This window comes from Sturnira hondurensis, unplaced genomic scaffold, assembly GCF_014824575.4.
Source record: "Sturnira hondurensis isolate 20B ecotype Veracruz unplaced genomic scaffold, ASM1482457v3 Scaffold0022215, whole genome shotgun sequence".
Classification (NCBI taxonomy): domain Eukaryota; kingdom Metazoa; phylum Chordata; class Mammalia; order Chiroptera; family Phyllostomidae; genus Sturnira; species Sturnira hondurensis.
In genome coordinates this window covers 13,929,966-13,950,001 of record NW_028094846.1, presented here as the reverse complement: position 1 = coordinate 13,950,001, position 20,036 = coordinate 13,929,966, and the positions used below count along the sequence as shown (strand labels likewise).

Here is a 20,036-nt window from a genome sequence, read left to right as displayed (position 1 = left end):
ATAATGCTAGCGTTCCAAATCAGGAAATACTTAACTATGACAAAAGTGCCAATTATCCTCTTTAAAATTTCTGAATTATAGAGATTATAGAACACTATCCAATAATTCTCCCAATGAATGCTTTTTCTGTTATTTAAAAAGTTTGATTTCCCTTGGAAGAAACAATTTCCAATGTACTGATAACTCACAGATAATTCACAACTATGGAGCACTTAATAAATTTGTATAACCATTACTTTAAAAAAGTCACAAAACAGATATTCTACATATGAAAATCTTGCAACCAATTATGTAGTATAATTGTACTGCCCAACCAACTGGACCGTTATTAGTTAAAGTGAAATGAATAACTATGAAATCTGAAAGTGGAAAAAATAAAATTCTAGAATTTTTGAGTAATGACGGGAACAGGCTTCTGTTTTCCACGTGCAGTCATCCCCGTGGTACCTGCACAGCCTCTTTGACCTTGGGTTTGTTGCTCTGAATGTAAGCTCTGCATCTCACAGCGCCCTTCAGGTTCACGGAGCCGCTGCAGACCTGGACAGTGGCTGTGGATCTGTGGTCTGAATTCAAACGCTGAAAGACAGAAACCACTTTAAGTTCTAATAGCCGATAGTATATTATTAGCCATATAAACTATTATTATTAACTATTTGAAATACTTAAACATTATAGAAGCCATTTCATAAAAAAAAATTTTTTGACTGAATCATGTGTTTGAAAATATTCTCCATATTTACTATTAAAAGGCATTCATATTTCTCTTTGTAAGTTACATATTATTTTCTGAGAATTCTGAAGATAGTGTGAAAGTAAACACAACTACATCTCAATTTTTTCTTACTGATCTATGATCCAGAACACCAATATTCAATCATCATATTCACTAAAATATATATAATCTGCGTATGACTCAGGTAAGTATTATTACCATGAAAAGATGTATACAGGAGGTATGATCTAACCGGAGTTACACGGCATGCAATGGAAGATCTGCATAGCCCATAAAGCAGGATATGATAAATACGGCAAAATCATAAGCAATGTGTAGTTGCTCGTTTATTTCTACACGTTCAACTCCTAACTTTCACAGACGGAGGTAATGCTACACGCTCCGCAGCAGGGAGAAGGCAAGTCAACTAGGCCTGTCACCAGAAATGGTGTCAGTGGTCCTAAGCAGTGATTTTCATCTCAGAGACCCATGCACCTCTGTCTAAAGAGTGTTGGTTCATGCTAGGTGCCGAGGTGTTTCACAGACGTTTTCACCTTATCAGTTTAACAAGTGGCGAGGTGAGGACAGCCCTGAAACAGGGGCAGCACTACCAGTGGGTATGAAATCACACTGGAAGTAAAAACGATGCGTTAAAATCCCACCCAACGGACACATAAGACATATTCTACGTACACCTGGAATATATCATGCAACAATAAGGTCAATTCGGAAGAACAAAAAGAAATCATGCAACTTATGAACAGTGCTAATTGTGTGTGTGCAATAAAGAACAATCAGAAACTGATGAGAAAAAATGGTGACGAAACCAAATGACTTCAATATTTTAGCCAGTGAAAAAGTATTAATAGTCAATGTAACTGACTAATGTAATTCAAGCAAAAACTAGGTTTCTTTTTTTTTTAAGAATTTAAATTTAACACAGTAAAGGTCTTGGTGGTAAAAAATCTGTAACAGACCAAATAGTTCAAAACGTTCCAGGTTCATTCAAAAATGTCCACAAGCCAAGCAGTAGGGGACAAGGCTGACACGTATATGGAATGAGCTTCCAATGATTCTTGCAGACATCACGGAGCCATGGGCAAGGTGGGCGTGCAGGAGGAGGAATGAGCCTCCCTCATCCACTGCATGGAGCTTTACTGTAAACAAAACTATTCTATTTTGGCAGATAATACCCTATTTACACATCCATTATCTACCTTTAATACGTATCTTATAGTGTGTAACACACTGATGACATATAAACCATATATGTATAAATTAGTGCACTGTTTTCCAAACTAAAGGAGACTATATGCACAGGAACACACACACACACACACGCACACCAAGGAGAAGAGTTTTTAAAAGACATGGAAATCGGCTCACTCCTTTTAGGTGGAAATGTATCTGAGTTCTACACATGTCAACTCTTCTTGGTTTCTTTGGACTTAGGAACAAACCGGCTTACAGAAAGGCTTTGGGAACCCAACCTGTTCATAAATGGAGGGACTTCTGTGATACCGACATGGTACTTTGGAAAAGGAAAGATCCCTCTGGTTACAGTGGCCAAATGAAACTTTACAGAGGTGGCAGCATTTGGGAAAGATCTCCCTGTCCAGAGAAGACCCTGACAGTCTGGACTACGGAAAAGACGCCTGGCTCAGGACATACACAGGGCTTTAGGAACACAAAACATATACTAGAAGAGTAAATTAGAAAATAATGGAAAGACAGGCTAAGGCTATGAAAAGCCTGGAATGAGATGTTTTAACTAGTCAATATAGAGCAATTAAGGAATTTTAAGCAAGGAGAGTAACAATCAGTGTCCAATCCTTATACATACTTAGTAAGTATTTTATCTGGGAAAAAAAAGTAAATGAACAAGTGAATAAATGTGATTCAAAAAGGATAATCTGTAAGATATGTCCAATATATATTTTTTAAAAAAAGAATCGGAGCCCTGGCTGGTGCAGCTCAGTGGATTGAGCGCGGGCCTGTGAACCAGACGATCGCGGTTTGATTCCCAGTCAGGGCACGTGCCTGGGTTGCAGGCCAGTTCCCAGCAGGGGATGCACGAGAAGCAACCATACATTGATGTTTCTCTTCCTCTCACCTTCCCTTCCCCTCTAAAGATAAATAAATAAAATATTTAAAATAAAAAAAAAGAATCAGGATTTTCAGAAACACAATCACTCTGGACAAAAATGAATCGATGGAGAGACCATTTCAGAGTTACTTGAGGTGATACAGGTAAAACAATAATGTTGCAAGGCCAATGGCAGTGGGACTGACTACGAGAAAAACAAAGGATGACGTTAACACTGCAAAGAAAGGATCAACAAGACTTGATCGAGGCTGAATGGGAGGAAAGTGGCAGCGAGTATTTATCGACTACTTATTATATATTGATTTGAAAGTTTCCAGCTGACTGACCACGGAATGATTAATAAAAACATACTACACTATATAATAATATCATTACAACAGATTACCTCGTATGATAATTTGATATTGACTTCCACTATTCTCTCAATATTCCCACTCTATATCATATCTTCCAACTGTAATTTTATCACTAAAATAACTTTAACTGAATTGTTTGATAAACCAAGAGGTCACATAAGCATAACTAGTCAAAATATTTAAGTAAAGGAATAACCTTCAAACAAAGGACACTTCTAAAATAAAATTTTTTAAAAAAGGAAAACAAAAGGTTAAAAATAAATGTAAAGTATTGAGAAGAGACATGAAGAGCTAATGTTGACTGGCATAAACCCAATGACAATTTAGTAATGCTCTGTCACGCAACACAGAGAATGGAAAGAAGAAACATTCTCATAAGTCTATTTTATTCAGTTAAAAAATATGCAAGTCCTAAGACTATACTTTCAGGGATCATTTCTACAGTCTGTTACTAAAAAATATGCAAGCCCTAGTAATATTTTTGTTTCAACATTTCCAGCATAATACTGAAATTAAAAGTTTTCTAAAAACATGGATGTTTTACACCCTGCTTGTTTTTAAGGAAAATTCCAAGCAGGTTTAAAATCAAAAGCATGCATACTCTTAGGAATAATTAGCAGCTTTAACTTCTTATTCTTCAAGATGCCCAACTTTCAATTTCTGAAAAGAAGAGATGTGTAACTCGAAACAGCCATAAAAAATTAAAAACTGCTAATAATGTGTGATTTTTATCAAATCGGAAGAGGAGTAAATCTACTTCATATTAAGTAAATGACAACTCCTGGCATATACAGCACACACAGACTCTGCCTTTAAGTTGCTGAGAATTACGTCTGCTCATAAAACATACAACCGCAAATACTGCACACACGTGCATGTATATGTGTGTGCATTTATGTATACTTACACTTAAATGCTATCTACTTTATGTCAGAAGTTCAGTAGTTTTGGGCTAAAAGACTCAAACAGGTTTTATTAAAATTGTGTTTCTTGGGAGTAACTTTCCTAGAATGGGACATTTTTTAGTCTCTTGCATCTCTAAAATTTCTGATTCTAATTAGAAACATGAAAACAAACAATTTCATGAAGGTTATTCTTAGCAATAACGTATTTTAGATAAGTAGGATTTTAAAATACTTACCAGCTGTGTTAGTACTCTGACACCAAAAGAATGACCGACTGCTTGGGCATTTCCTCTAGAGGATTTTTTCTGGAAAAAAAATTAAAAAACTAGATTAATGAGATCAGAGTGGAACATAAAAGATGATTTAGGAACTATTCTATACACACTAAATAACCTAGAGGAAAAGACCTTATTATTTGTTTTATTTTAGCTTTTTCTACAGACATGTTATTTTGTGTATTCTCTAGCAATATGTACTATCAAAAACCATTAATTTCCTCTTTTTATTGCTCTAGAGCCAGGACTGGCAAACTATGGTCGAGGGGTCAAATTCAGACCGCCACCAGTCTTTGTAAATGAAGTTTTACTGGCACACAGCCAAGGTCATTCACTCACATGCTGTTTGTGACTGCTTTCACACTAGAGCATCGGGGCTGAACAGCCAACAGACACCACGTGGCTGGCAAAGTCTAAACTATTTACCAGTTGGTTTTCTCCATAAACTTCACTGACCCTTGCTCTGAAAAGAGAGTTCACCAAAGTTTCTTCTCAAATTAAAGCTATTTTAGAAGCCCATAGAGACCCCTCTTTAAAATGGAGAAACTTAGTCTTCCAACTGCTATCAGGGCAGAATTTCAATTATTTCAGAAATTACGCCCCATCATTTTCTGAGGGAAACATCTGCCCTTTACTTTAAAAGATCTTAGAAGTAAGAAGTAGATGAAAACTGTTTTCATGAAGAAAAGGACTAAAGAACTAAGAACAGTCATCTTTTATTTTGCCTTAACACAAATAATTTCATAGGATGATTTTCTCGTAACTCACCTGTCCTTCGAGTAGGTCACAATCTTCAGCTTTAACTTGTCCATTAATCAAATAAATTCCATTTTCTATTTGCTTGGCCCAGCGTGTCAGTCCGTTCTTAAGAGAAACACAACACGGTAGCTTTCAAACATGATGCCATCTCAAATAAAGTCCCTAGAGTCAACTTTTGCCACCTAATACACTGAAGTCATAAAAATCTCTAAATATCAGGAACGTGGTATGTACACTCGGTCTCACAGACAACAAAAAATGTGTAGCCCCAAATTTTGGCACCTTACTCATATTTAGTAACAGTGTTTCTAATCTTTATCCCAAACTACCATTTATATCAAAGACTTACGAGGCTTAGTAACTGCATGGACACAGTCGAATACACTCAGCAATTTCCATTATCTTTCAAAAATGTGAGAAAAGAGAAAGAGGCTGAAATGTATAAAGCGGTATTAGAGGGAAAAGAAGCAACCTCCATTTGCCTCCTTATATGAGTATACCAGTATTATGACACTGTAATCTGGGGTAATAAACTAGTTACCCCAAACAGTATCATTATAATTAGAATGCAATTTCTGAGGATTTTAAAACCAATGGCAGACAACCAGAACAAGAGCAGATTATCTATTCAGCAATCACTACAGAAAATTCATTTTACCCTGATACCTTTGTATTTTTCTCCAGAGTATGGCCGACAGAAGTAGCAGACAGTGGGATGTGAATATTAACATGAACTGTACACTCTAAAGAGTGCCATGAGGTTGAGAGTCCATTCTGATACTTCCAATCTGCAGGTTTTGCCGAACTCTTCAGCAGCGAGGAAGAAAAAACATAAAACATATTAGGTCATAATATGTATGGCTTCATGACTGATACAGCATACAGCTAACAAATCTGGCCATATTCTTTCATTAAAGGTCAATAGGATAGAATTAAACAAAAATAAATCATGCAATTAAGTTTAGTAATCTTCAGAATACTGTACTTGGCAACCCCCCCAGCGGCTAACTGGAAAAGGATCAGATAGGCCGAGTTCAGAATTTTGACAAGTTCTCCGGAGCTCTTGTTCTCATTTGCAGCTATGACGAGGCCAATTTGGAAACTGCCAACGTGAGGCAAATAATCACCAGGTGACAACACGTGCCGGACATGCTCCTGTCTGTCCCATCCTTGCTAACACAACTCTAAGCAGTTACTTTCTCACATTGCTTTCAAACATCTTAGTAAAATGTCACTACGGATTCTGCTGAGTATGAGTAAGTTGCTTAGTAGGCATTGTAGCTACCAAAAACACACATACTTTTACTACCAGCTTCTCAAATATAATACACATAAACAAGGTAGGGGAGATTAATAAAAATGTGTTAATAACTAAAAAAACTAACATTTCTTTGTAATAAAATTAGTATTTCAAAATTTAAAAACTGGTGGCTGAGGACATCAGTAGGAATGGATAGCATTGAAAATGATAAAACTACATAAAGAATTAAATTTTATTTTCAAAATAGTTTGAAACAGAAAAATCTTTAAAGATCAATTTTTCTTACCTTTGGATCATGGATATCATAAGTTCGACAAAATATTCTTTAATAATTAAGGATAGAAATAACCCAAAAGAGAATTAATTCTTCATAATCAAAAGAAAATAAACCATCCCAAAATAAAAATAAAGTGTAAGTATCCAAGAGTTTTTATAAACTCATACCACTTTACACACTTAAAGATATACACACATATCTGTATGTATATATGTGTTCGTACAAATACACACACGTACAGAAATCCCTCTGACTCTAGTTGTGGTGACCTAAACTATTTCTTACTACTTGTAAAGTCTGCTGATCACAATTAATAGAATTAAAACATGTGCAGCATCGCCGCAAACACACAGCCTATGTAACAAATAGGAGTGATGCTTTGGACGAGTCAAGCCTGAGATTCTTAGTGGTTTAAAGGGCCTGTGCATGAAATGTTTTCGCTAAATATCCAAAGAAGGTAGAAGCCCGACTTCTGCAGGAAAAACCCCGTTCTGAACTTGGTCTTTTGCCAGTCCTGGCTTATTGGGCCCCTGCGCTGCTCCACCCCCTTCGTGAGGCATTCTCTTGCTTTAGAAAGACGACAGTAAAGAGGCCAAGGAGGCCCTGTCAGTGGCTTTTTGTGTCACTTGACCTTCGCTAAAGACAAACGTTTCTTGGATGTCCTAACTGTCCAGCCCAGTGAGCCTGGGTTTTCAATTGAACATTTTATCAATACCAACTGAAAGTGAAAATTTAACATAACAAAAGCATCCCTTGGCCAATGCTGTCAGTCGGGGCATCTCCCTCTTGGCAGGGGCCCCACTGTGCCTGCTGGAGTAGACGGCTGGCGAACAGTTTCCAAAAGTCTTCGCCACCCTGTCAAACTCTCGGCAGCCCTGAGACGCGATCAACAACCATAATTACTATTATTATTGGCAGTCCCAATTATGTGTTATTGACAGAAAAACTTACAAACTATGCCTATTTCTTAAATAATGATTTAAATCAATGTTTGGGGGGAAAACTCGCAGAAACATTATTTTGGTATCATATACTTTTAAAACACGAGCACTTAAATAAAAGATACTTTTTTGTAGAAGAACAAATGTGAAGTGCCACACGATCTGAGACTTCCTCTTCTGTGAAACTCCACAGTCTTTTTTTGCTCATAGATTTTTCCGTAGCAAATACTAGCTGGAATAGAGGAAAATGCAGAGCAACTGAATGCAAAACGCAAGGGGAAAAGTGACCGTAGAAAAACACAATTATAATGTCCCTAAACAGCATTTAGCTTTAAAATTCCATGATTTTACCATTAAATTATCTTTCTTTCAGAAGAAAGAGTAAATGTGTTTATTAATCACTTGGGTTCTCTATCTCCGTAACAATTGGCTTTTAAGTAGAAAACTATAACCCACCACCATTAAGTATCAACTGGATGTGAAAAACGAATTTTGGGCAACTAACATTTCAGTGAAATAGAGAAGAGACCTCTATTTCATATTTTATTTTATTACTACTTTTTAATCCTTATTCAAGCATATGCTTGTTGACTTAGAGAGACAGTAATCGATGTGAGAGAGAAACATCAATCGGCTGCCTTCTGTACGTGCCCCAACTGGGGATCTAACCCGCAACCTAGGTAGGTGCCCTGACCTGGAACAGAACCCCTCACTTTCTGGCATCCAGGAGAATGCTCCAACCAACTGAGCCCCCAGGCCAGGGCTAATGACTTTAATTAGGACGGGAATCGATAAAATGAAGCATGTCACCATTTGGCATCTCTCATTTAAATGTCAAAGAAGATTTAAGGCAATACATAAAGACACATTAAATACAGCAGTAACATAAATGAAAAGTCTTAAAAAATCAGAAACAGCCCTGACTGGTGTGGCTCAATGGGTTGGGCATCACCCTGCACAGGAAAAGGTCACCGGTTTGATTCCGGTCAGGGCACAGGCCTGGGTTGTGGGAGTGAGACAGGCAACCAATCACATACTGAAGTTTCTCTCCCTCTCTCCCTTTTTCTAAAAATAAATAAAAATATAAATGTTAAAAAACTCAGCAATAGTAAATATATTTATGCCAGAAATAAGAATTATAAAAGTACATACTTGATATAGCAAAGGAGTCATAAATTTGGCTCTAAGCTTTCTAACAATGATGTGCAAGAAGAAACCTCACCTGTTACCTAATTCACATGGTCCATCAAGCTGAAAACGACTGTAGAAAAGGCACAACTTTTTTCACAATGATACCAAAAGAAATTTTTTCAAAGACAGTATTATATGATATAATGAACAAAGTTTGTAACAATGACCTTATGGGAGACACTGGCAAGTTTTATAAAGTTAGCTTCTTACAGTATCCCTTGATGTTGGCCAATTGAAACAAAGTTAGAGAATTCAAACTCAATACTTTCTGAAATACAGCATTTATAGTCTGACAGGCTTCCCAGGAACAGAGTTACAGAAGCAAAAGGCAAGACTGTGTCTCTCTAGCCCACATTCACCCCATTCAATCAAGCACCAATCACGAAGGATGCACAACCAATGCTATTCAATACATAAAGATTTAGATTATATTGTAAAATGTTAATGAAATTGAGTAACTGTGAAATACACATTTCTTTAAAATGGAAAAGATGGTTGAAGCCTGAATAACATGCCAGGGGAGAGAAAAATCGGCCTTTTCTTCCCTTATCTCCTTAGGTAGGACACCAAGGTTTTGACAGTGGGGAGTGTGACAGCAAAGGTTATAAAACTGGAAAAACCTGTGGCACCTGGAATTCTTATCTGCACACTTTCTTACCAGAAAAACGAGGGGGGGGGGGCGTGTGGATTCGTTTCAGAGATGAATGCGGGCTGCAGTTTGCTTTGGGTTTAAAGGGAAACAGCTTGTGAACCTTCATCTTTACATCCAACTGCGTTACACAATTCACTGGTGTGGGAATAAACAAAAAGTGGGAATCCACAATAACTACTCTGTCCAAGAATAAAAGATCAGTATCTGATTGTTGTTACTTTATGTTTTACTCTCAGGATCCTGAGAGACTTGAACAGGTGGAGAAACACAAAACCCATTCATTCCATGTTACAGCCATCACTCCAAACGAAATGGAAGGTCTAGCCAAACACTGTTACTGCATGACAAAACCAGTCAAATCATCGCAATTGTTTCAGGACAGTAAAAACAAATCTTTACAATAAAGACTTTTAAAATATATAGTTTTAATTGGAAATATAAACACTGACATTTACTGCACACAAGATACCAAGCAAGTGGGTGGGAAAGCTGTTTCCACATAATCCCAGCATAAAGAATATGGAGTGGTGATGTACATATGCCTAGGAGCAGTGTGTGTGTGTGTGTGTATGCGAGTGTGTGTAAAATCAATTAAAACAAGGTATAACTGTGATCTTATTAAGAACTATTATAGTTCAGACTTACCCTGCGCAGAGCGTTCTGAAAATCATTTCCCATTTCCAGAGCTGTAACAATAAATACTCCAAGAACTAAAAGACCCCCAGGCAGCATTCTGGACACCTAAGGGCAGAAATGCATTAGCTTACATTAACATCTGGCTTTGTGTTTGAGAAGGTAAACATTAAATCAGCAAATACTGAGTACCACCGCACGGCATTGAGGTAGGGGCTTTGAAAAGTGATTAAAACATTGAGAAAGGTATGATAACCAAGATAAATGGGGTTTCAGCATTACATAATCTTCCTAGAGTTTACTGAGCTTTACCCTAAAATTTCCTTATGAATAAAACCATTTAAGAAAGAAACCCATTAGCTACATAAATAAGCCAACCCCTTTCTCGAGGGATCAAAGACTGAAACATCTTCTAAAAGTTTTTCAATGGCTTCCACTATCAGCTAAATGAAACATCAATTTTGCCTTAGAATGCTATTTCGGACTCTAAAACCTGGCTAATCTGATATTCAGAGCACCCGTCATCTGACACGACTTTCTGTGAAACGTTACAACACCACTCAGAAACCTCTCACTGTTCTTCATACGTGTGCCCAGGCTTTCTAACTCCACACCTTTACTCAGGCTGTCCCTCAGCCTGAGCGGACTTCTTCTTGGATTTTGGGAACCTTACTACTTGGTCTGGGATCCTTAAGGGAAGAAATAATTCACAACTACCTTTTACCCTTTTATCCCTATAATATTTAGCAGAACGCTAAAGCCTGAACTTTGAACAGAGTCGGACTTGAAAATCTATTGTTTAGGTTTACTTCAAAATTTGAAACCTATTTATTAATATAATTGAGCATTTATGTTATTTCATATTGGAATGAAACACTAGCAAGTCTTCCTGTGTCCACTGAATTGTGTGCTCAGGATAAACCTCCTGCGGTGGATTACAAGTTCAAGAAGTCATGCATATTTTTAAAGTGTCTGGTACGTACTGCCAGCTGGTCTTCCGAGAGATCTGCGATTTCCCCGCACACCACTGTGGCTACTACCACTTAACGCCATGTGGACCTCTTCATACCACCTCTACCCAGTGATAAGAGCGCTTCGGTTATCTTTTGTGTAGTTAATATACAAACACACTGATCATAAAGTTCAGTCTTCAGAAAATTAGACACCATAGTAAATGCCTCGTTGCTATATTATCTGTTGATTGTTTCCTCTGATTGCACAAATCCCATTTCCTATAGCAACAAAAGCTTGGAATACAAAGAATAAGCTTTTCATGTTTAGCATGGTGCACCTGCATATCTTTTCAAAATCGCCTACATAAAATCAAACATTCTCTTCTAGAGGAAAAAATGTGAATGTACTCTGCTATATAAATTTTGTTTCTATGTGTGTATGTCTGTGTATATATATATATATATATATATATATATATATAAAATACATCAATACATCTTTCTCTTTCTCTATGCACATGCACACACACCTTTGAGAAATTTAACTTTAAAATATTTAATATTTTTGTTAGAAGATGGTATTAAATATTTCCTTGATTTTTTAATAATTACATACCACCCTGCATCACAAACACAGACACACAGACACCAATAAACACGTGTATTTAAAAGACTTAAAGTTGATTATAGAGAAGGAAACAAACAATTCTACGTTCACCTTACTCTAACACTCCTTATTAAATGATGTAATCCATTCAGTAATGAGTCGGAAGTTCACTGGGGTGTGGGTGAGCATCATTCCTCACCCACACCCCAGTGTGTTATCCAGTACCACCACCATCCTCCAGGAAACCCAGGCTAAAAACCTCAGTAACCTTAGCTCTCTCTGTCTCTTTCCACTCCCAGTCTACATGGTCACTAAACTGTCCTGATACTAGCTCTTTCTCTGAAGTACTCTGGCAACGAAGTGTTAGCTCACCGCTTAGCTTACTCATCTATCCAGTACTTTGGAGTTTTCTTTAAACACCATGAAAAACTGTGCACAACAGACAGAAGCCCTGTTCCTCACGAAGCTGAGTCTAGTTTAGATTCACGTCATTGTTTTTTTTTTGGAGGGGAGACTTTGCTGTACCTGTGTGTTTTCTGTTCTGTCCTCAGTCACTCTCCTCTCCGTTCACACTGTATCAAGGCATGAAAATCACTTTCTAAATTGCCGACAGATCAATCCTATGAACCTCTCAAAGTAGGGAACTCCGAATGACAGTCTACCACATAGCTACTGCCTACCAAAAAGGCTCCTCACTTCCCAGGACGGGACTCCAAAGTCAGCCATAACCAGCCCCTTACGGCCGTACGTCTGATCACACTTTTCTCATGCCCTGTGTTTCAACCACACCCAATTGCCTGCTCTTCTCCCGACATACCTTTAACTTTCAAGCCTTTGGGTCATTTATCCACACCATCCTTTGGGCATCCAATTTGTTCCCTGACTTCAACTAGCAAGGTTCTAATCATCCTTGCCACTCAAAGCCTTCTACGAAGCTGTCTGAATCCAGCCACTGGCACACGTTTAGTCCTTCCCCCTGGACATTCCTTCGGAACGCTTCCATTTTTTATCTCATTTCTCTTATAACTGGTTTGGGGAATCTCTTTCACTTTGGTTGAAACATAAATTCTGAGGATTTTTTTTTTTAATTTAACCACCATTTTATGGCCTCGGTGCCTAGTTTGTCTTTAAAACAATCTGACCAGAAACTGTACTATCAATAATTACTATTACTTTAAAGTAAAATCAGAATAAGCGCATGACTAGTAGTAGGAGACAAGCTGAAAAAAAAAACAGATAAAAACAGATAAATAAAAAGCTGGAAAAAAAACAGAAAGCACGACATGGAAGACCCAGAAGTCAGACCGCCTGGGTTGCAATTCCAGCTCCACCACTTCATCTGTAACCTTGGGTAGGTTACTGAACTTCAAGAAAGAAAATGCAAGTTGGGAAAAACTTAAGAATGAGCACTCTGAAATCCTAGTCTAGTAATCTGAGGGTAAAGTGCGTGCCTGCTGTCAGTCAACAAACACAAACCGAACCGCACAGGAGAAAACGCGATGACCTGCTGAGCATGCTCCGTGGCCCACTCCTCATCCACGCTGTCCAGCTTATCTCTGGGAGGCTTGAGGTTCTCATTTTTCTCCTCTCTGGGTGGTGTTCTAGCGGCAAGAACCACATAATCCTTTTGCGAAGAACACTTAAAAACGAATGAGAAAAGCTTACTGGAGCGATACCCGACTGGGGAATGTAATACTCTTAGGATGTGCAAAAACTGAGCAACATTTATAACAGCTCAAATTGCTAATACCTATATGATATGGACTCTAGAGAAACCAATTTTCATAGGTAGCCTCACTCTTCTCATGTTATCTTTCAATATTTAATATCATCCTGTTATTTATTGCACGTAATGGTCACTGCAAGTGGCTTCCTGGATGGATGAATAAACTGCATTTACACTGAAAGATAATGAATACGCTTGGTCAATTTTCTAGTTATTATATTTATTTCCTATATAATTTGAACAGATGTGGTGATTCAGTAAAATAAAGCAACAAATGACCTTATGCATCTTACTTTCACTGAAATGAAGAATATCGTATATCAATAGAAACTAAAAAAGAAAGAAAAAGCAAGCAACAACAACAAAAACAAATGATAACAGGGGGGTTTGTACACGTGTGCCCAAATTAAAATGACATCAGATTTATGTTCCTCAGTTTTAGCAGCAGTTAAATGGTAATCAAAGGTGGGGAACTGAAAGATAAATCTAGGGGACATTTAATAACTCAGTTTTATTACACTAGAAGTTTCCTATGAAGAATAAAAATAAAGCTGAAAACACAAGTTAGTATGGTGTCACCCTCAGACATCACCTGAAATTCCTAACATTGGTGTCACCTTGGCCTAGAAGATACAGGAAATTATTCCTAGGAAAACTGTTTCCAGAGAGTTGCATTCAAATGGACACAGGAAAAGGTAGGCACTGATTAAGAATGTTCTTCCTTCTTATAAAATCTATGACTTTGAAAAGAAAATGACATGAGAGTAGGAAACACACAAGCCTGAGGGGGAGGACAGAACAGTGATGAACCCTGGAATGATGAAGAAGAAGGAAAAACGTGTATAACAGTGGAAGGAATGAAAAGGCAGCAAGAAAGAAGGCAGGAAGGAACGTCTTAAGCTGCGGGAGACTTGTTACAAACAAGAGTCTATGTGCACTATGCCAAGTTCCGAAGAGGAGATTTCTCTCTGATCATTTACCTTTAAGATCCCATCTTTCTCTACAGCTCTTCTTCCTTCAAATTTTTTTAAAAATGACGGGAAGTGAAAAGCCTTACATAAAAAGTTCCTGGCAAAAAGAGCCCTATATTAGATACTAAGCACCCTGAATGAAAAAGTTCAGACTGTTGCCAAGACAGTCAAGCCGGCCCCTTAAAGAGAGGCCTCATCCCACGGCACTGCCTGGGCGACGGGTGCAGGGTCTGCCCTCTGTCTTCCACAGGCTACAGAATCAGATTTGTGACCATGAAGGGCTGTGGCGACTTGAGTCCTCTGGACAGTGCTTTCTTTACAAGACATGGGGCACCAAATCCCAAGAGGAGATAGCTTGGGGATGTGGATAGAATCAGAACAAGCAAAGTTAATTGTGCAATTTGAATGTTCTATGCCATCGTGATTAACTGTCCAGAAAGAAAATTGTCACAATTTTCTTTATTTGTGACTAAGCCTCAAAACCAAGTCCTTGGGCCTAGTGGGCTCCCCGGTAAGTGTGTTTAGGCGGATGCAGGCAGCTTGTCTATGTAACTCTTTTTGCTGTTGTTGCCGTTACTTTGTATTGCTGCCCAGTCCTCCTTGCTTATTACATCAGTTGGTGCTCATGCCTTTTAAAGTAACTGTTCAAATCTCTGTTCCAGTTTGTGTTGATTGTTAAGGCTTAACGCTATGAGGAAAATAGAATATGACTCATATTCAAATTTCTCCCAACCCTTCCCTCACCTTCTCTTTTGAATCAACATTTTAAAGTCAACAAGATAGGTGTTAAACTGTGTAACAAAATATATGACCACTGTTGCTACAAGTCTGAGTTCAGATGAACTAGCACAAGAATAAAACTGTCAAAAGGCACTTCTATAAAAAATGGTATAACCAGGAATTAATAGATTAGAAGGGAGTATAATACACTTGGAAACACACACACACACGGATACAAATAATGTGGTCAGTAAAAATTCTAATTTTGAACTATAAATTATTTTTACACTTTTGGAAGGAAATGTGTGTTGACCTGAACAAACCTGGACTAGGCTGGTATTACTGTTGCTCCACATTTTCCTTTAAAAATCCATTTTAAATTTCCTTCTACATTCAATCCCTCCATCCCCTAACCTTGAGTTTATTATTAAATAGCATATATCAGCTTTATTTGTATGTCAACTTTAAATAAACAGGTAATTTGTTCCATCAATAAATACACAGTGAAAGGCACATACCTGTCCTATTAAAAGACCGGAGACAAAAGACTTTCCTTGGAGATTGAGGTTGGAAAGATACTGGCCAACAGTCTCTTCTACAATGTAGGTTCTTCCCATTATTGATAACTAATTCAATCTCCTAAATCACCAAAAAAAAAAAAAAAACACACACACATAGTATTTTTAGGAAAAAATAAAACTTTCAATGTTTTCCTCATGGGGGAAGTATAGAGAAGTGGTACCACTTCAATGCCATGGCAACCTTGCAGCGATTGCTTCTCAAGTAGGATATTCTTACCTGCAAAGTTCAAGTGCAGCTTCAGAATTCTCAACACAGTGCTGCAGTAAGCGACTACTAATCAGAGCTGGTATGAGATGAGACGTACATACTGAGGATAAGGGAGAGGACCCTAAATTAGTAGTCAACATACGTGACTTCTCATTTCAGATACACCGCTCCTTAGCTATCTTTCATAATCTCCGGCTGGGCCTCAGCACCCTCATTTCTCAAACAGAGATGTAACTTTTCAGTTCCTCACTGGGAGGTGAGAAAAATCAAATTCATTCATTCAAAAAGCACACAGTGAAGAACTACAACGTGCTAGAAACTCTGCCTAGTGGGATGGTACAAAGATAATTCTTGATCTCTGCTCCTGAGTAACTTGCAGCACAACGAGAAGTAGCAGATAAATAGCAGTGCAGTAATAGCAAACATGTGTATAACTTCTACTGGAACAAAGAAAGTAATGTCACTTGCCCAAGTGACAAGGCTGGGAAGTGGCCAAGGTCAGGTTTAAACTCATTCTGGTTCTAGAATTCATGCCCTAAATACTGTGCTCATCTATTTTGTAACTCTTGTATACAACATGCTCACTGATTTATAAAATAACTTAACATGACTAATATAAATAGGGGAGGGTAACAATATTTGATTAACAGTGAAACAAGGGATAAAACAAATATAAAGTCCTTTAAAACCAACACAAATTCTGAATAAACAGTCAAGAGATTATAAGGCTCCTCTTCAAAGACTTCTTGAAATGATGCTGCAAAGATACTAGTTTGTGAGGAAAAAAGTGACTAAAATTCATTTCTTACCAAATATTACTTGGACCAAAACCTTATTATTGAACTACGTCCTTCTAAATTTCTTTTAACGTAATTCTATGTCCTGACTTTGGAATTGAAGAAGATAAAGCAAAGGAGTCAAGAGATTTGTATCACAGAACAAATTAAAATATACACTTAATTCTAAATCTTGAATGTTGTGTTAATAAAAATGTGCTGTTTCCTAAACAGTTTTAAAAAAAAACTCTCAAAACTATGCTCACACTGAGAAATCGCACCCAGTCTCTCTACTAAACGATACCAAAGGGTAACTGCTGACTGTGGATGTGGGTGAGAACCAGTGTGTTCCTCTTACTGGCTTATGTTGCTTTGATTTGATTTTCTGTAGCTGAAAAACAAAGATACCGACTAAAAGAGCTAGGCTGTAATGAATGACAATCTCAAGGAGTTCACACTCACTGTGGGAGACGAAAATGTAAAAAGAGATGAATTCAAAATGTTATAAAGCTATAAAAGATTGCAGGAACATAGATGCAGCATTCTGCATAGCGATAACAGTCATCTGAGTTCTACAAATAATTTCAATCTTAGTACGACACAGTCCAGGCAATTGTGGCCGAGCTGGGGCAACATGTCCGACACCAGGAAGCTGCCACTTCCAATGATTTTGCGTTATCTAATACTAAAGCCCAGAGAACCAGTTCCAGTTTGAAATGGCCTACTGGATGCTGGTTTGTTTTTGTTTTTCCCAAAAAGCCTGTTCAGTTTTGCCTCAAAATGCATTAAATTACTTCCTACCTCTTTTCTAACAACCCTGCAAATAAATTGGGTTTGCACAGCCTTTTTGTTTAGATTGAGTCTAGATAGAACTGTCTGTCTAAATCATTAATGCCTCTATGCAGGTAAGAGCTTTCCACTTCTAGTAGTGCCTTAGGTCTGTATGCATTTCTGCGTATTAAGCTTTCCTCTGCTCCATCATACTATTCTATCCTGGGGAGTGCCAAGCAGGATAATGCGTGCCAAGGAGCTGGAAGCAGGTCTCGGGTTCAGCACAGCTGCCCTAGGCCACGGAAGACTGCCTGACAGGTTGTTGTAAGGAAACAGTGACTTGGCTGCTTGCTATACCACTGTACCAAGAAGTAGCAGCAAATGTTCTGGAAAAATAAAATGTATCTAGCCTCCCGGTTTGTCTTTCTCCCGCTCTGCTTCAGAGCTGGCTCAATATACACAGCCTGACTTCACCAATAAACAGTTCCCTCCTCTGCATCCCAGAGAAGGGACTCCACCTGACCCAGCTTTGACTCTGTCTTTTTATTTCTCAATCCCCCCCTATCGCCCTCCCTCAGCACCTGACCGATGGAGCTGCACTGGTTGTGGCAACTCCTGTTCTTCTGTCTGAAAACTTCCTAATCCTTGGAGGAAACAGTAGTGAGAGTGTACACAAAGTGATGGTATGTAACTTTCTAATCATATGTCTTCCAAAGTGTCACCTACCAGCCATGTTAATGTATAAGAAACTGAATGCACTAGGAAGATGAAAATATATTGGGTTATAAAATCTGGTTGAATGTCGGATTTTTCCCCCTAGTGTTCCTTTACCTTTTAAATGTAACGAATCTTATTTTACAAAGTACACTACTGAAAAGGTAGATCTTGCTTTCCAGAAGTGTCCAACCTTTTGGCGTCTCTGGGCCACACGTTAAATATATTGTGACACGTAATCACTCACACACACACAAACACAGACCCCTCATCATGTTTTAGGTAAATTTACGATTTTGTGCCGGGCCACATTCACAGCCACCCTGGGCTGCATGCGGCGCGCGGGCACGTTGGCGGGTCGGACACCCCTGCGGGACACAGCTCAGTTTTTCCCGAAATGCTGTGTGTTCGCATCTTTGCAAGTTGTCCAAACACTGTAACGAGACCATTCAATTTCCCTGCACTCTGATTACCTAGTTTACAAAATAAAGATTTTGGATCAGAACAGGTCTGAAAACCTATGTAATTTCAGGATTCTTTGAGTTCAAACTTCTCCTGGCTTCTTTTAAAGGGCTTCTCCCTTAGAAATGAACCAGGCTCCTTAAATTCCTGTTACATATCACTGTTCCACACACACGCAGCACCTAAATAACCATTTCGAATAAGGTTTGTCGTAATTTGATTGGAGTTGTTCCGTAGTGTCTGCCCATATGTTTCCTAAAGTCTCTTTCTTCCTTCAAGTAGAAAGCTGTGTCCAAGTGCATACACACACACACACGAATTACAAACACCCTTAAGCAGACTCACCTGTACGCGTGGCCGATGGACCCACCTGAGAAGTGAGTCTAGAGTTCAAGTACCAGTCTCCAGCGGCCAATGAACTCATCAGAAGGCGACAGACTTCCCACACCTCACTTCCCACTCCAAACCCAGGGTCTCCCTGGGAGCCGGGCGGCGCAGCTTGATGACGCCACTTGCCCCCCTGCCTTCACCGCAGCGCGGCGGCCAAAGCCACTGCGGTCGCCACCCCGCCCCCTTCCGGGCACCGTTGAGAGCTTGGCGTGAGCCAGGTGCTTGCGGTCCGGCCCTGCCGGGACCAATGCCCTCTAGTGGCTCAGTGCCTAGAAACCGCCAAAGAGGACTCCACATGGCATCCCGAAGCTTAGATGGTAAGGTTGCCCTGCTTTTCGGGGAGGGACGTGGGCTAACGAGTATTCTATGGCGCCACCTCGCGGACAGCACTCGCGCGGCCGGGCTAGGAGCGCCAGGGGGCGGGGAGAAAGGAGGAAGCTGAAGCGGCTCTGCGCCTTTGGGTTCACTGGGGGCATTGAGAAAAAAAAATACATTTCCCAGAATCCTGCGAGGCTTGCAGCGGGTGGGGAAGGGGAACCGGAAATCCGAGTGCCGGGCTGCGTTACAGGCCGGCTCTGAACTCGTACTCCCAGGGTGCACAGCTTCCGGCGCCTGCGCGCGCACCCGGGTCCCGGCGCTTGAGGCGCTACTGTTGCCGCCGCTCACCGGAGACTCTGCTTCCCAGGGTCCCGCCGCGGGAGTCTTCGGCGGGCCGGCGCGCGCGAGCCGGCGAGCGAGGTGGCAGAGGTGGCAGGCCAGGCTTCGGGGTCCTCCTGGCCTTCGCCTTTCGTCTCCGTTTCTGCTCCATCGGCCGCTGCGGCCCCCGGCCCGACCGACATGGCGGCGGTGTTGCAGCAAGTCCTGGAGCGTTCGGAACTGAACAAGCTGCCCAAGTCGGTCCAGAACAAACTCGAAAAGTTCCTGGCCGACCAACAGTCCGAGATCGATGGCCTGAAGGGGCGGCACGAGAAGTTTAAGGTGGAGAGCGGTGAGTACGACCCACTTCCCGCCCTTAGTTCTGGGCCTGAGCCCGCAGCCGTTGCAGGTCTTTTCCCCTTCAAGGTGCCCGATTTCACTGGCAGCATCGC

General features: G+C 39.7%; 2 protein-coding genes across 6 annotated transcripts in view; one reads left to right on the top strand and one right to left on the bottom strand.

The window, feature by feature from the left end:
* ODR4 (odr-4 GPCR localization factor homolog) overlaps positions 1 to 19,048 on the bottom strand; it is a 33,681-nt gene extending 14,633 nt beyond the window's left edge. Inside the window, exons 1-11 of one of the 4 annotated variants that reach the window (XM_037034936.1) lie at positions 18,904 to 19,046; positions 15,845 to 15,935; positions 15,565 to 15,685; positions 13,134 to 13,268; positions 10,082 to 10,177; positions 7,719 to 7,825; positions 6,662 to 6,698; positions 5,781 to 5,921; positions 5,124 to 5,219; positions 4,317 to 4,385; positions 448 to 576 (exon numbers count right to left, since the gene is read on the bottom strand). In XM_037034936.1, the coding sequence (XP_036890831.1) occupies positions 448 to 576; positions 4,317 to 4,385; positions 5,124 to 5,219; positions 5,781 to 5,921; positions 6,662 to 6,698; positions 7,719 to 7,825; positions 10,082 to 10,177; positions 13,134 to 13,268; positions 15,565 to 15,663 (909 nt within the window). In that variant the 5' untranslated portion in view covers positions 15,664 to 15,685; positions 15,845 to 15,935; positions 18,904 to 19,046. Of the gene's footprint in view, positions 1 to 447; positions 577 to 4,316; positions 4,386 to 5,123; positions 5,220 to 5,780; positions 5,922 to 6,661; positions 6,699 to 7,718; positions 7,826 to 10,081; positions 10,178 to 13,133; positions 13,269 to 15,564; positions 15,686 to 15,844; positions 15,936 to 18,903 lie in introns of all 4 variants that reach the window. The other 3 variants (XM_037034938.1, XM_037034935.1, XM_037034937.1) reach the window with 3 other exon arrangements.
* Positions 19,049 to 19,065: 17 nt separating this feature from the next.
* Positions 19,066 to 20,036, top strand: part of TPR (translocated promoter region, nuclear basket protein) — a 59,768-nt gene continuing 58,797 nt past the window's right edge. The window contains exons 1-2 of one of the 2 annotated variants that reach the window (XM_037034928.1): positions 19,066 to 19,265; positions 19,634 to 19,936. In XM_037034928.1, coding sequence (XP_036890823.1) covers positions 19,196 to 19,265; positions 19,634 to 19,936 — 373 coding nt within the window. In that variant the 5' untranslated portion in view covers positions 19,066 to 19,195. The remainder of the gene's footprint in view (positions 19,266 to 19,633; positions 19,937 to 20,036) is intronic. The other variant, XM_037034929.1, reaches the window with a different exon arrangement.